This window comes from Trematomus bernacchii, unplaced genomic scaffold, assembly GCF_902827165.1.
Source record: "Trematomus bernacchii unplaced genomic scaffold, fTreBer1.1, whole genome shotgun sequence".
Classification (NCBI taxonomy): Eukaryota; Metazoa; Chordata; class Actinopteri; order Perciformes; family Nototheniidae; genus Trematomus; species Trematomus bernacchii.
Window position 1 is genome coordinate 3,089,680 of NW_022987625.1, and position 16,268 is coordinate 3,105,947.

The 16,268-nt window shown below is 42.4% G+C and overlaps 1 protein-coding gene across 1 annotated transcript; it reads left to right on the forward strand.

Annotated features, from left to right (window-relative positions):
- Nucleotides 1-30: 30 nt before the first annotated feature.
- pdf (peptide deformylase, mitochondrial) lies at nt 31-4,435 on the forward strand. Its single transcript, XM_034132890.1, is given in 5 exon segments — nt 31-160; nt 1,074-1,266; nt 1,268-1,765; nt 2,729-2,732; nt 3,873-4,435. Coding segments are annotated over 4 exon segments (786 nt in total). The 5' UTR covers nt 31-160; nt 1,074-1,128; the 3' UTR covers nt 4,019-4,435.
- Nucleotides 4,436-16,268: the final 11,833 nt, after the last annotated feature.

The window sequence follows — 16,268 nt, forward strand, 5'->3', positions numbered from 1 at the left end:
ATAAGGTTGTGATACAACATGTATACTTTTATTTTGAAGTTTGCTGTTCTGTTGCTGACCCGGAAGTAGTTAAACCGCGCTGTGAACATCTCTTTCCCTGCTTTCATCTTCAGCTCTGAATATGTGCTGCTTTTTAGTCAGTATGGAAGCCTAACACTTTGTAAGGTAACGAACATATGCAAGTATTCTAATGTGCAACTAATGTGCTCGGCTTGTATAATGAGTAGTGTGTCGCAAATACTAACATTGTAGCTTGTGTCTGGTTGTAGCGGTCAAAGGGGCGCGCATGATTCATTGCACCTGCGTACACCTTCGGCAGTGTTTGACGTGCTGCGAAGATGAAGCGTTATCTGTAGAACGGAATAAACGTCAATCAACACACCACATACAGTGCTAAACCTTTGTGCTAAACCCCGTTGGTAGTAGACAGTGTGGAACTCCATTGTGTTTGTGTTTTATCTAAAAAGGCCTATACCATCTGTCAAATTTGAAATATGTTATATTTTCACACCTTTGAGTAATTGAATCAATAATGAAAGTACAAAACGTTTAGATGAAACTACACCCTGGTTGAGGTTCATCATACTGACATACTTATGCTCTGGACCTTCTTCAGGGTTTGTGCAAACCCTTTAGTTCTAAGTAAATGAAAGGATAATGCTACAGGATGCAATAATATTTAGCACAGTAGTGTAATTGCAACTGTCAACAGTTTGGAAATGTCCTTCTCCTGTTTCAACAACACATTGACTTTGTCCACACGCCAGGCCATGGAGAAATGCTTTTCTAAGATTGTCATGAGATCATTCTGGAGATATCACCCCAGCCCACCCATACCGCTGTGAGGCTGTTCTAACAGCAGATCAAGGCTTATTGTTTAGGAATAATGGGTTCTACATTCACTTATAGCTGTTTTATTTGTCTGCCCATATACTTTGGAATATTTGGTGTATCAAAGTTTGGTCCTGAATATAAACTCCTCTTGTCATCAAAACTCATAGATCTCATAAAAAAATGGCACTATGTCTTAATGACAACCAAATTATTTGTTCTTGTTTTATGTTTTCCTACAGCACTGTATCACCCACCCCCCTTCATGTGAAACGTCATCCCAGCTGCAGCCTCTCCATGAACACCACATCATGTGTGTTTCTGCTCCAACTGTCCAGGAGGGGGTTCAGGCTTTGTGCGTCCAAAGCCCCCCGCTGCAGTTCCGGGGCCCCGAGGTTAACAACAATGACTTCCTCTTGGCGTCCACATATGTCCCCCCCCCTCTCACGTCTCTTGCAGCCGCTCTCACTCCAGCAGCATCAAGGTGCGCCCCTATCTCCAGTACATGAAGCGCAAGATCATAGCCCCCCCTTGTCCTCCATACAGTCACGTGTGCCAGGTGGGGGACCCGGTGCTGCGTTCACATGCAGCTGCTGTGGACCCTGCAGCTGTACCCGGCGCTGAGGTCCAGCAGGTCATCAGGACTCTGGTGAAGGTAATGCGGAGACTGGAGTGTGTGGGGATGAGCGCGCCTCAGATCGGTGTGCCCCTCCGCATCCTGGCCCTGGAGTACCCCGAGCAGATGTTGAAGGACAGTTCCCCCTCATCCAGGGAGGCCCGGGGTATCTCCGTCCAGCCGCTGAGGGTCTTTGTCAACCCCACGCTGAGGGTCCTGGATGGACGCACGACGCTCTTTCAGGAGGCCTGTGAGAGCCTCTCAGGCTTCTCTGCCACCGTGCCTCGCTACCTGTCTGTGGAAGTCTCCGGTACGCATGTTTCACTGATCTGTGAAGTTAGATACTGTAGATCCGGGGGGTCCAAACTTTTTTCACTGAGGGCCACTTACAGAAAAATAAACGAAGGGCTGGGCCCCTCACTAAAGGTGAGGTATAATGCCTCGTAAGTTAAGTCATGAGTTAGCAAAATCAATCAAATATAGCTAAATTATGGTTGATAATTGAATATATGAAAAAAATATGTATTGAACACGTCACCAGTTTTCTCAGTAAATATATTTCTAAAGGTGCTATTGACATGAAATGTTCACCAGATGTTGGTAACAACCCATGCAATCCACACATACAAAGACATCAAAACAAATACGTTCATAAATTAAGTTAGGTGTAATAAAATGGAATGACACAGGGAAAAAGTATCAAACACGCTTACTGAAATATATGTAATACTTCGTACAAAAGCCTTTGTTGTAATGGCAGCTTCAAGACGCCTCCTGTATGGAGAAACTCGTCTCACGCATTGCTCAGGTGGGATTTTGGCCCATTCTTTCACACAGTCTTCAAATGAAGGTTCCGTGGGCCTCTTCTATGAACTCTCTTTAGTTCTTTCCATAGATTTTCTATTGGATTCCAGTCAGGTGATTGGCTGGGCCGTTCTAGCAGCTTTACTTTTTTTCTCTGAAACCAAATGAGAGTTTCGTTGTCTGTGTGTTTGAGATCATCGTCTTGCTGAAATGTCCACCCTCGCTCGTCTTCATCCTCCTGGTAGATGGCAGCAGATTTTTATCAAGAATCTGTTGGTACATTTTTCCATTCTCCGCCCTATGCTGAAAAACAGCCCCCCACCACGATGTTCCCACCTCCAAACTTCTCCGTTGGTATGGTGCTTTTGGGGTGATGTGCAGTGCCATTTGACCTCCAAACATGGTGTGTTTTATGGCATCCAAAGAGTTCAGTTTTGGACTCATCTGGCCAGACTATATTCTCCCAGTATTTCACAGGCTCGTCTAAATGTTGAGCAGCAAACTTTAAACGAGCTTCAACATGCTTTCTCTTCATCAATGGAGTCTTGTGTGGTGAGCGTGCATACAGGCCATGGTGGTGAGTGCATTACTTATTGTTCTCTTTGAAACAATTGTACCTGCTAATTCCAGGTCTTTCTGAAGCTCTCCACAAGTGCTCCTTGGCTCTTGGACAACTCTTCTGATAATTATTTTCACTCCTCTGTCAGAAACCTTGCGAGGAGCACCTGGTCGTGGATGGTTTATGGTGAAATGATGTTCTTTCCACTTCCGGATTATGGCCCCAACAGTGCTGTCTGGAACATTCAGAAGTTCCGAAATCCTTCTGTAACCAATGCCATCAGTGTGTTTTGCAATAAGCTTGCGAAGGTCTTGAGAGCGCTCTTTGCTTTTCCCCACCATGAGAGCTTTCTTGTGTGACTTCTTTTTATAGGCCATCAGTTGGGACTGAACCAGCTGATATTAATTTGCCTCTTCAAGGGACAGGATTGCTTTCTGATTACTGATAGATTTCAGCTGGTGTCTTGGCTTTCCATGCCTTTTTGCACCTCCCTTTCTTCATGTGTTCAATACTTTTTCCCTGTGTCATTCCATTTTATTACACGTAACTCAATTTATAGACATCTATGGTTTTATTTATTTGCATGGGTTGTTACCGACACCTGGGGAAAATGTCATGTCAATAGCACTTCAGAAATATATTCACTGAGAAAAATGGTGACGTGTTCAATACTTTTCCCCCCCCGCTGTATATATGATAGTTTATTAATTATTGTTGTGTAAAGAAGTAGTTGTGCAAAATGAAAAAAAAACATAACATAATTTTATTTTTTTATCTTACTAAAATAAAAAAGTATTAACATTAATATATACTTAAAGTCCCAAAAGTAAACATTTTGTAGAATTGACAGCTATTAATAATCTAAATCTGCAATGTAACTAGTGACTCATTGTTTAAAATGAATGTAGTAGAGATATACAGATACATAAAGTGTTAATGCGGATGCTGAACTTCACTGCATGCATGAAGGGGAAAACATTCATTTTTCTTTAATTAGGGTACTGTAACATCAGAATGCTTGCTAATGCTTTCTTCCCCTCCCCCTGCAGGTCTGGATGAGAGGGGGGGGGGCGGTGACGTGGCAGGCCAGCGGCTGGCCGGCTCGGATCCTCCAGCACGAGATGGACCACCTGGAGGGGGTCCTCTACATCGACCGCATGGACAGCAAGACCTTCATCAACATCCACTGGCAGGAACACAACGAGTAGAAGATCCTCAGGACACAAACACTGTGTGGAGCTGAAGACGTGCAGTGATTTGATCTGATTCTCCATCATCTGTGTTGCTGTGTCTGCGCCATCTTTCATGTGAACAATGTCCTGACATACAGAATGTGGTACAACCTGGATTCTGTTTGTGATTGGATTAAGAGCTCAAAGTCAATATCAATGACCTTAACCACTGTTTGTGTTGCTAGAAGCTGCCGGACAGAAACAGCAATGATCGTGCAGATTATCACTTTAGGAAGAGAGTCATGTTGTGTGGACCTCTGGTCCATTTGATGAATAAAGAGGCCAATATGTTCGGAATAAAATGAGTGAATGTCTGCTCACATTGCAATGAATAAATAAAACAATTGGCAAAAAACAGATAAAAAAAGAACAAAGGATATTGTTAGAGCCAGTATTTAGATTTTATAAGAAAGGCCACCTAATTGTGACGTCTGTAGTCAACGCACTATAAAGGACTACAATTCCCACGGCGCCTGTGCTAAAGCCACAGTGATGGGCAACCTGTTGAGAGACGCCGTCGAGGAACAGTTTTTAACCGTACACGTACACGTACACGTACACGTACATACAAATCGTACAAGTACCCTTTAAGTTATGAAGTTATAAGCATTATCAAGAAAGAAAGAATACCTAAGTTGTTTGTTATTTTATTTGAGTTTTGCCTATTTCTTTTGAATATCGTAAAGGCCTATTTTCTTTGTTGCATGTGCAAAAGTTTGTTATTTTATTTTGAGCAAACACATCGCAACCAGAGTTCCCGTTAGCCGGTAATTACCGGACTATGACCGGTAAAATATGCTGAAGACCGGTAAATCTAAATCTCTCCGGTCAAAATGTCCGGTCAAAATAATTTCCCCTTTAGCGCAATACCGCTTCAGTTGCGCCACTTATGTGACAGACAAGAAGAGTATGTGACAGACAAGAATAGTCAATTATAATGTCTAACACTTACGGAGCGTCCACACAGCAGCGTTAAAAAAATCTTGGAGGTGGGCTGAAGCTTGGGGATTTTTTGCGAGCAACGCGACGAAAAAAAAGCCCGAAGTAAACTGGATATAAACTCCCCAAACAGGCGAAAACATACCACTGTCTCTGCCACCTCCCTCCATGCCTGGCTCCTCCGGTTTATATCCCGGTAGGTAAATAGGGACTGGTCATAAAGCACCGGGTGATTCCCTACCGCTAATTTCTGCGGTATGTCTCTCCCAGCATACACGCGGTTTGATTGGCTAGCGCTTGAACTGTCAGATTTGCATAAACGGGATTTGATTGGCTGACGCTTCCACCTCAGCTTCAAAAGTTGAACATTGCTCAACTTTTGAATCCTGAAAATCCTGAAAATCTCAGCTCTGCTGCCCACAATGCAGTTCGGCGAAAAGTGAGGCAAAGTGACGTCACCCCATTCAAAGTGAATGGGCAGAAGCATTGGAAGATTTTTTTAACGCTGCTGTGTGGACGGGCCGTTAGGCCCAATCCCAAACCACTCCCTCGACCCTACCCCTCCGGGACGGAGTGAACTCCGTCTGTAGCCACACTCGCAGCTGAATGAAGTTCCCTCCATTAAGGGTTAAGGGTATAAATACAGCGCACCGCATTGGGACGGCCTCCCCTCTCCGGCAGAAACAGGAAATGCCGCAACTGTATGTAACAACGGTTTCAAATCAGCATCTCTTGACCAAACATTTAAAGTGGACCTATCATTCTATATTTTAATAATATAGTGTAGGACCATACCTATATAAGGCATATTTATACTTTTTTCAAAATACCAAACAGATCATGCATTTTAGCCATGCCTCATTTCGCTCAATTTGCACTTTTGTAGCTCTGTTTTTGCAAGGGCTGATTCTGTGAGAACAGCACTACCTACAGGCCTGGCATATGTACTACAGCGTCTCCAGCGCTTTCGAACGGCAATGGCCGTGGCCAGGGGTTAAATTGGGCCGGGGCTGTCCGGGGCTCAGCCCCGGCACATAGGACGATGCTCTGACGTCATCACCCTCGCTCATTTGTCATTTGTTTAAGCCATATGTTAAAACATCTCTCGTTCTTAATATAGACTTTATTTAGGGTCGATATGTGTTGACTTTACTTTAAAATAGCAGATCTCTGTGAGGATATAGTTTTTCCGCTTAGTGAACGTGTGTCTCTGCTCCGATCAGGAGCTGCAGCACCGCGGCTCCTTCGTGCAGAGAGTCTGCAGCGGTGTGTGCGTGTGTGTGTGCAGAGAGTCTGCAGCGAGTCTGCAGCGGTACCGCCAAACCCCCGACCCGTCTTGTAACACGGAGCCCGTTTCCTACACCATCAGGGCCGGTTATAACCAATTTGCTGCCCTAGGCGAGATTTTAGCTGGTGCACTTTAAGCACACATTACTAGAGACTAGATCTAGGGGGTACAACTCTAAACACCCATATGAAAAAGATCAGTTTACATTTTAATAACCAAATATGTGAACATAACCAATAACCTACCATAGCCAATAACAAATAAATGTAACTTATTTTATTTTTGTTGTTCATTCATATCTTATTTTACCTAGTTAACATTTATTTATGCATATTTTTATATCTCTCAAGTTTTAAACGATATTTCTGGTTTACTGTCCTATAGTATACATTGAAATGATTTCAAACCTGTTTATCCAAATAATTATAAAGGAGTGCCTTGGAAATATTTGTTTACATAAATTGCATTTATCTCTCTCGCTCGCTCCCACGCCCACTTTGGCTGTGAGCTGCGGATGCCTGATAAGCCAACACCCCCCACTTTCATCACTTTCAGCGCCCATCGTACAGGGCAAATGAAAAGTGTAACCGGGGTGAAAAGGGTGTTACATTTACTTAATTATGAATGTTGTTACATCAAGGCCGAAAATTAGGATGAGCGCAAACGGTCAAAAATGTTTTTTTCCCTCCCAGAGCTGCCAGCGCAGCGCCCCCCAGATCTGGCGCCCTAGGCAACCGCTTATGCCAAAAACCGGCCCTGTAGACCATGCTAAATGTATGTCTACATAAAGCTGAGTTATGATCAGTCATAATAACACAGAATTTGGTGATGATTAAATAGCTTACAGTGAGATTTACTCCCATACTTTTGGCCATACTCACGCAGCCCTACAAATGAATTGAGATTTCCACACAAATGTTCTTTAGCAAGTGTGCAGAGCAGTGTTGATTTAAAAAAGCAGTTTGAAGGTTGGATATTTGTAAACCTTTTTTTGTGTATATATATTAATAATTTAAGATGTAAATTAATTCCAGTTTATTTGTAGTACTTTCTATTTGTATTGTGACATTTGGTGGCATCAATGTGTGCATTTGATACAGATAATGGAGCAGTTGCTTTAGGGCCACAGTGTATATCCCTTAAGGTCAAATAATGAGATCCTCGACCTCCGCCCCCCTCTCGCACCTCCACACAGAGCCCCCCCCACATATCAAATCCCAACTTAACCCCTGGCCGTGGCTGTCTCCTCCTGATTGGTGGAGTTGGCCCAATAGCCGTAGCGCCACCGTCCTGACGTCAGGACAGTGTTCAAATCTGGATCAGTTTTTATCAGATCCGTTGCAGCCCCTTTTTTTGAGATTTGGGTATGGAGGAAAATAGAGAGGGTTGTGTTTTCTGACACTTGGTGAGTTCCCTGGAACACCGGGGACACATATTCATGTATAAAAGACGTACAAAAGTGCATTTTGCGTGATAGGTCCCCTTTAAATTAAGAACTCAAATAAAACTCCAAACATCTTTAATTGTGTTACTTTTTCTGTAAAGCTCTATTAGTTTTAAACCTGATTTGTATAGGCTTCTTAGTTTTTGCAACAATCTGTAAATATACACAACTTTATAATAAAATGCACACATTTACCTTTTTCTAGACTAAACACAGGTACGATCCTAAGTTAAAAAAATATGAGGTTATCATGAGGTTGTTTATCCAACACACTCTCACTCGCTAGCGGCCCGTCCACACAGCAGCGTTAAAAGATCTTGGAACGCTTCTGCCCATTCACTTTGAATGGGATGACGTCACTTTGCCTCACTTTTCGCCGAACTGCATTGTGGGAAGCAGAGCGGAGATTTTCAGGATTTTCAGGATTCAAAGTTGAGCAATGTTCAACTTTTGAAGCTGAGGTGGAAGCGTCAGCCAATCAAATCCCGTATATGCAAATCTGACAGTTCAAGCGCTAGCCAATCAAACTGCGTGTATGCTGGGAGAGACAGACCGCAGGTCATTTCCTCATATTCCAAAAAATGGAGGAGAAATGAGCGGTAGGGAATCACCCGGTGCTTTATGACCAGTCCCTATTTACCTACCGGGATACAAACCGGAGGAGCCAGGCATGGAGGGAGGTGGCAGAGACAGTGGTATGTTTTCGCCTGTTTGGGGAGTTTATATCCAGTTTACTTCGGGCTTTTTTGCTTCGTATGTCGGGGGCGGGAGATTCATGTGATTGGTTGTTGGTGCCTTGCTCGCAAAAAATCCTCAAGCTTCAGATACGCCCACCTCCAAGATTTTTTTAACGCTGCTGTGTGGACGGTCCGTAAGCGTCCAGGAGCGACGCTTGGTCAGGGTCCCGTGGCGTCCAGTTGCAATAGTATGAAGCTGCAGCGTCGGAGGCGGCACTCTCAGGACCGCACTCGCAGGACCCCACTCACAGGACCCTAGTGGTTTTGCAACATCGCCACCTAGCGGATTGGATGACCGCAAAAGTAGACATTGTAATGCTTGTTATTAACCATCTAAAAATGCATGAAAATCGCAAAAGTAGACATTTACATGCATGAAAATATGTTTTTATTATTATTATTATATTTATTATTGTTTATTTTTTACAACAACAATTTGTTGTTAATATCAAATGTATTTTGTATGTCAGATGTAAAAAGATAGTCTTTTATATTTGTCTTATCAAATTTGACATACAACGTAAATATATATATATATTGTAGTAATAATGATATCATCTATTTATAATTGTAAATGTATATTGTATGTAGACATACATTTATTATATATATTTTTTTATTGTATTACACGTTCAAAATAAATCAAATCAAATGTGTCTTTGAAGAGGTGCTAGATTACTGAAAAACAACTGTTAGTGTGTTTATGCACCAGGCTGCAAAAGATAAACATGCAATTTGACCGAGAGGCATTTCAGTGCAGAATACATTTATTGGGCACAATTTCCACACTGGATTCTTCAATCTGCTGTTGGTCTGCTGTTGACCACCTTCTCCTGGGAGATATCCATTCTGGCACTCTGAACACTGGCTGAAGGGTTCCCTCGAGCAAGCTTCTGGCCTCCAGAGTCCAGAAGGCAAACCTTTGGCCATGCCTTTGAAACAATAAGAACAAGATGTAATCTAAAGTATTGCATAGGGAAAGGCTAAGGCATTGGTGCACAATTGATATGCATTAATAATCTCAACAGATATTGCCATCCAGAGTCTTACAGCTCTTGTTACTGATGGTCAACTGATCTGTAGATGGTTAACCTAATATAACTAACAGATGTTCTATTGACATGCTCCTGAGTTTGTTGAGAGATTGTAGATAATCTACAAGTGACCCTCAAAAGAAAGTGTTACTGAAATTAAAACACACATATTGTTAAGGGCTTTCATACCCTTGTATTTCAAAACGCTCCATGAGAATAATAATAACTGACTAAAACACCTCATGCAATATATTGCAAAACATGTCAGAATGATGAGACTGTCTGATAAACAGTAAACAGGCAGTCAGCACAGTTAAGGTTATTTACAATGAATTCAAATAGTAATACAATGACTATTAAAGAAGCATTTACACTGAAGACAGAACTTAGGCTACTGCTGATTTAATGTAGCGGACAGACAGATCATATTGACATGCTTTTGTCATCCTTTGAAGTTTAATTAATTAGCTGACTATAATTAATGATCAGGGTTGGGAAGTTTACTTTTTTTTAAATGTAGTAGTTTACAGATGACTAATTACCCTGTTAAAAATGTAATAAGTAATGTAACTGACTATGTAACTATTTGTATTGATATTCTAATGTTAATTATGGTTATTTTATGTTTTTTGTGAGTCACTTTGGATAAAAGCCTCTGCTAAATAACATAACCATAACATACGGTTTCATTAAACAAATAAACAAAAAGGCTAACAGTTGGTTTTGCAGCGAGTCATCATAGGCTAACAGATGACATTTAGCACGTGTTGCTTGTATTGCTGTCCAATTGAATACACCAGAATAGTTGTTAACTTTAAACAAACAACATGATTCACATTACTCACACTCTTACTGTAATTAGTGATTAAATCAACAATTAATGTAGGACACCTAGTTGGGCTTGCCAAAATCACACTACAGTTTCATTAAACAAATAATCAAATATGCTAACAAAACTAATGCTTTTGCTAATAATGCTTTTACCGAAAGCTATAGCTAACGAATAATTGTTTTTAGTGCCTTTAATACTGTTAGAAGCTATCATAAGCTAACAGATGTTTGTTTGTATTGCCTTAAGACTATCATAGTTAATGTTAGCTAATCACACTTCATTTCAAGACACCGTAATTGTTATTAATGTTAAACAAATAAAACTTTAAAAGCACTTCACATTACTCACACTCTCTGCGTTGTCATTCATATTCAGGTCTCCTGCTCGCTAGGTGGCAGTGTCACGAAAAACTAGGGTCCTGGGAGTGCGGTCCTGAGAGTGCGGTCTCCGACGCTGCAGCTTCATGCTACTCTCCAGTTGTGACGCGCCGAGGCTCCTTTAGCTTCATAAACGGACGCAAAGAGCTTTCAACTGATTGCAATGTATTCCCATCGGCGTCGGTATTTGACGCTTAGGGAAGCACAGCATTCGTTTGTGTCGGAGGCTGTTAAAGGCAATGTGAGCGTCCATTCCCATTGGATAACGGAGAATTGTACGCCCGGAAGTAAGTATTCCCCTTACTGTATTGATTTGACAGTGATATCTCCACTACTCATCAACTCAAAAACACCAGATTATCCTTGTTAATTAAACGACATTGATAGGTTTAAGTGTGTGTACAATGCTTTTGTCACGTTTTCCCCTTCAATTCTGAGAAACAAGTAGTTTTCTATGAGTTTTGGATGGCCGAAGACATTACATTACCCACAATCCTCTGTAGCAACCATAGACTGTATACAAAAATTAAATAATACATTATTGCGAGTGTGCTTGCTTTTCTCTTTGAAAGTCATCACATAACGGCATTGTAATACACGTTTCGGCTGCATTAAATATGACATATCTGCCGTAGTTAACTCTATTTATAGAGCCCTGATGACAAGACTTCTAGACAAACAGGAACTGCCGCCAAAACTGAAAACTTGACGTGGATCTTAAATATATCAGCAATTAAACAACATCTTACATTTCTTTTCACACAATACGTCTCCTTGCAGTATCAATACTAATTCGGCTGACTTTTATATTTGATCCAATTGGTAGATAGGCTGTATTTACGCCATAACGGTGCACAGCTGATAGAAAGGGACACCTACTGGTTAAAGCACGTTATTGCATTTTATAATTTTATTATTAGATATTAATAGGATCCCTATAAAGTATATTCTTTACTCCTCGTTATTCTCTACTAATAGTTAATTAAAGACTGTATATAATGACGATTTTGCACATCCCTTTCAAGATTTCAAGATTTTCTAAGGTTTATTGACATATCATATTATACACAACTACGGTGTAGTTATGCAATGAATGAAAAACTTGGATCGCAGGTTCCTCAACAGTGCATTATAAGACATCTATCAATATGTGTGTACCTCCACCATTACATTGTCATATTCTGCACATTTCTTATACTATCTACATACATCTTATAAGAGTATAATACATATGTATAATATCAGTTAAAATAAGTGCTTAAACATAGTTAACATTGCAGGAAAGCAATATATTAGACGTTAAGTACTTTGTCAGGCTTAATATTTATCTGTAGATACAAATGTCACTGTGTGTGCTGTGTGCTCTGCATGTGTGACCATCAAAGAGGGTTTCATCCCTCCATATTCATCTTCTATACCCCCAAAGCTTTTTTCTTATTCAAAATAAGACCTGAACCTAAAGTATTCTTTAATGTTTAAATAAAGCCTTATTAGTTTGTCTGTTTTGCACATCCTCCTATTAATATCTAATAATAAAATTATAAAATGCAATAACGTGCTTTAACCAGTAGGTGTCCCTTTCTATCAGCTGTGCTACGTTATGGCGTCACAACTGGACGCCACGGGACCCTGACCAATCGTCGCTCCTGGACGCTTAGGGAGTGAGAGTGTGTTGGTTTATCAGTGGATGTTTGCTGGAACTGTTTGTAAACAGCGTGTTTCCTGACGGACACACACAGCGTGACTCCGGTCAGGTAGAGACCGGTCTCAAGTCAGCACCGATGCAGACTCGCTGTTTGAGGGCTTGATAACCCACTCCCCCTCCACACCGCTCCACACTCGTTGGTTTGGAACAGCACTTAATGTGGCGGACCCTCCGAGCGAACGCGCAAACGGAGGGGTAGTGTGTAGGGGTAGGGTGTAGGGGGCGGTTTGGGATTGGGCCTTAATGTGGAGAAAGAGATGTCCTGTATGGGTTGATTGTGCGTTGATCTGCTGGTAATGCCCTATGGTAATGCCTCAGGGTTCCGGTGGGCAGGGGCGGACTGGCCATCGGGACGTTCGGGACGAATCCCGATGGGCCGGTACTGAAGTGGGCCGGTCGGACGATGTGGGCCGGTCGGATAAGTCACTAGCAGCCCCCCCCCCAAACACACACTTCAGGTTAGAATATCACACGTAGCTATTTTAATGACCTCTCAAACTACCTAAACTAGTTATAGATATGTTTACTTTTACTGTCGGGTCACTCATTACTGGATCCGCGAGCTGCATGATACTGGCGGGCTGTCAGGAGAGGGAGAGAGCGCTCCGTTTATTATTCCCGTGTTATTGTAAATGACTGTACACTTTTGAATAATGTAGTTAATCTACTATAATTAGTTTGTTTAATATGGAATTATATCAATTTGTTTTAAAGCTCAATAAATAACAAAGAAGACCTTTGACCGGCACTTTTCTACTTTTGTCCGGAAGATTTCAGCTTTAACGGACATGTTGACCGGCGAAAAAATATTCTAACGGGAACTCTGATCGCAACATCATCTAAAACCATCGGAGGCCAAGCAACACTTCAAACTGTGAGTAATTTAAAGGAAAGAAACGAGTTAGAACTGTCTGTTTAAAGGCCCTGACACACCAGGCCGAAATCGGCCGTTTTCGTTAGTCGGACGACGAAGCATGCCCTGTCGCCCAAACTCAATTTGGTGATTGGCTGTTCAGCTAGCGAATCAGTGCATGAGAAGCGAAACAGTTGCTTGAGAATGTCTTCCACAAGCAACACTCCAATGGCTGATAGCTCCAGTACCGCACCAAACATGTTTTCGATGGACGACAGTGAAAATGGAACGCACACGCTATTTGTTGTTTGTTTAGATCATCGCAGTCTGTTCTTCTTCTCTGTCTTCCGGTTGTTGCCTCTTTTGAATGACGAATACACACTACCGCCGCCTGCTGGTAAGGAGAGTTATTGCCACTCACGCATGCGCAGTTCGTACGTGCTACTTGGCCGTCGGCTGAAGTCTTTGCGGTGTGTTCCAGTGCGACACATGGCCAAGACGCAGGAGAACACGGCGACGCAACAGTCGACGTCGGCGTCGGCGAGTTCTCTGGTGACTGCTTGGTGTGTCAGGGCCTTAATAGCTGAAGTGGCTTTTCAAAGATTACTCTTGATGCTTGGTCATTTAAAGAATAGAAGTGTCACTGCGAGTCGGGGGGACATTTCTAAATTAAATTGCAAGTGTAGGTAAAAGGAGTGTGAAACATCACGCATATTTGTGAAATGGTTCTGTAGTGGCCTTCACTTGGTTTCTACACTGCCCCCCTCTCATTTCTCAAACAACCATGTCAGAAAATCCTGTGGTTGTGGAAAGGAGGGCAATCAGTTTCAGGAGGGTCAAATTATTGGCCTGCATCAAGCAAAGAAAACAACTAAGGAGATTGCTGAAACTACTTAAATCAATCCATCCATCTGGTCCACCATGCCTAGTGCCTATTGTACAATCCTATGGGGGCAGTATTATGGTCTGGGGCAGCTGCAGTTGACCAGGTCTAGGTTCAGCTACATTATGTTCCCAAAGAATGAGGTCAGCTGACTACCTGAATATACTGAATGACCGGGGGTGTTTCTCAATGTCGAGTAAAGCTGCTCCAGAGCCACTATTTCAAGCATACTACGTCATCGAGTGCCGCCGAAGGACTGTTCCAATGTCCAGCATACTTGGAATTCTACCGAGCCCGGCGTACTTCGTAGCGAGAAATTTCGAGGCTGCACATGTGTGGACTCCTAGGTCTTAAAATCCCCACAATGCTTTGCGCACGGACCAATTTCCCCAAATCTGTGGCGGAAGATGTAAGGCGGGGCCTCTCATATGACGCACTCCTGCACACTTGCTCGCCTGTTCCACTCTTCGTTTTCCAAATGCCAGGAAGGATTCTTGCCTCGCTTCTGAAGCAAGTGACTCGGAAGACATGTGCTACCAAGCAAGCGTACTCGACATTGAGAAACACCTTCAATGTCGAGGAAAGCTGCTCCAGAGCCACTATTTCAAGGATGCTACGTCATCGAGTCCTGCCGAAGGACTGTTCCAATGTCCAGGATGCTTGGAATTCTACCGAGGCCGGCGTCCTTCGTTGTGGACAATTTCGAGGCTGCACATGTGTATCCTCCGCTGTCTTAAAATCCCCACAATGCTTTGCGCACGGACCAATTTCCAAATCTTTGGTGGAAATCGCGCTCCATTTAAGGCGGGGCCTCGCATATGACGCACACCTGTTAGCCTGTTCCACAATGCTAGGAAGGATTCTTGCCTCGCTTCTGAGGCAACTGACTCAGAGGTACATGTGCTACCAAGCAAGCCTCCTCGACATTGAGAAACACCCCGGGTCTAACATCAATGGAGTTTGTATTCTCTGATGGGGGCTCACATTGTGAATGAGTGCTTCAGGGAGCAGGAGACATCCTTTCCACACATGGATTGGCCCCCACAGAGTCCAGACCTCAGCCACTGAGAGTCTTTGGGATGTGCTGGAGAAGACTCTGCGCAGCGGTGCAACTCTCCCGTCATCGATACAAGATGTTTGTGGAAAATTAATGCAACTCTGGACAGAAATAAATGTTGTAACATTGCAGAAGCTTATCGAAATGATGCCACGCCGACTGCGTGCCGTACTCAAAGCTAAAGGCGGTCCAACATAAGAAGGGCAGTGTATAAGCCATTTAAAACAAACATTTCCAGTGTATATCTTTATTTATTTTATAACCATTAAGAACTGTAGCCTCATCCCAATACCCCTCCTCGACTCCTCTCTTCCCCTCCTCCGGGACTTGACCCGGAAATCGATCAAGACACGCCATTTTGAAGGACGTCCCAATAGCTGAAATGCACACGGAGGAGTCGAGGAGGGGTGAGGGAGGAGACGAAAGGGAGGATACACGAGAGCAGACTACGCGGAAGTGTTTTCACTACTCGCGTATAAAAGCCCCGCCCCCACCTTCACAGCTGGTCGATTTCAAGAGAGGAAAACGGAGAACTGGAAGAATGAGTGGAAAAGCGTCACATAAATGTATAAGTGCTCACAGCTCCGTGGGAATTATTATGTGCAATTCATTTCTTAAGGTTATACTAACAATTTAAGTCATGTTTAATGATCTTGAACGTCACTAAAACATAGCTATTAAGAAAGCTATTTCATGAATGGCTAGATCTGGATAAATAACAATTATTTGTATTGTTTTGTGTTAAGATATTCAGGAGTTAAATTATTTAAAATTCACACTCCTGAATGTGGGTTTGTGGTGAATGTGGGGATCTACAGGACACACATGTTCAGAGTAAAGGATTTCACATTACTATAATTATATTTGTATTTAAATGTAGGCTACATTTTACACCACAACGGAACACAAAAGCAGGACCAACCATCATACATTGAATTCCTTGACTAACAAGAGAAAGATTCATTCATTTAAATAACTATTTAACAACAAATGGGCCGGTTCTAAAGGTTATTCAGTTAAGCCCGATGAGAGGGGATACAGCTGTGCACATGTCATCATTAACAGACGTCGTTTAAA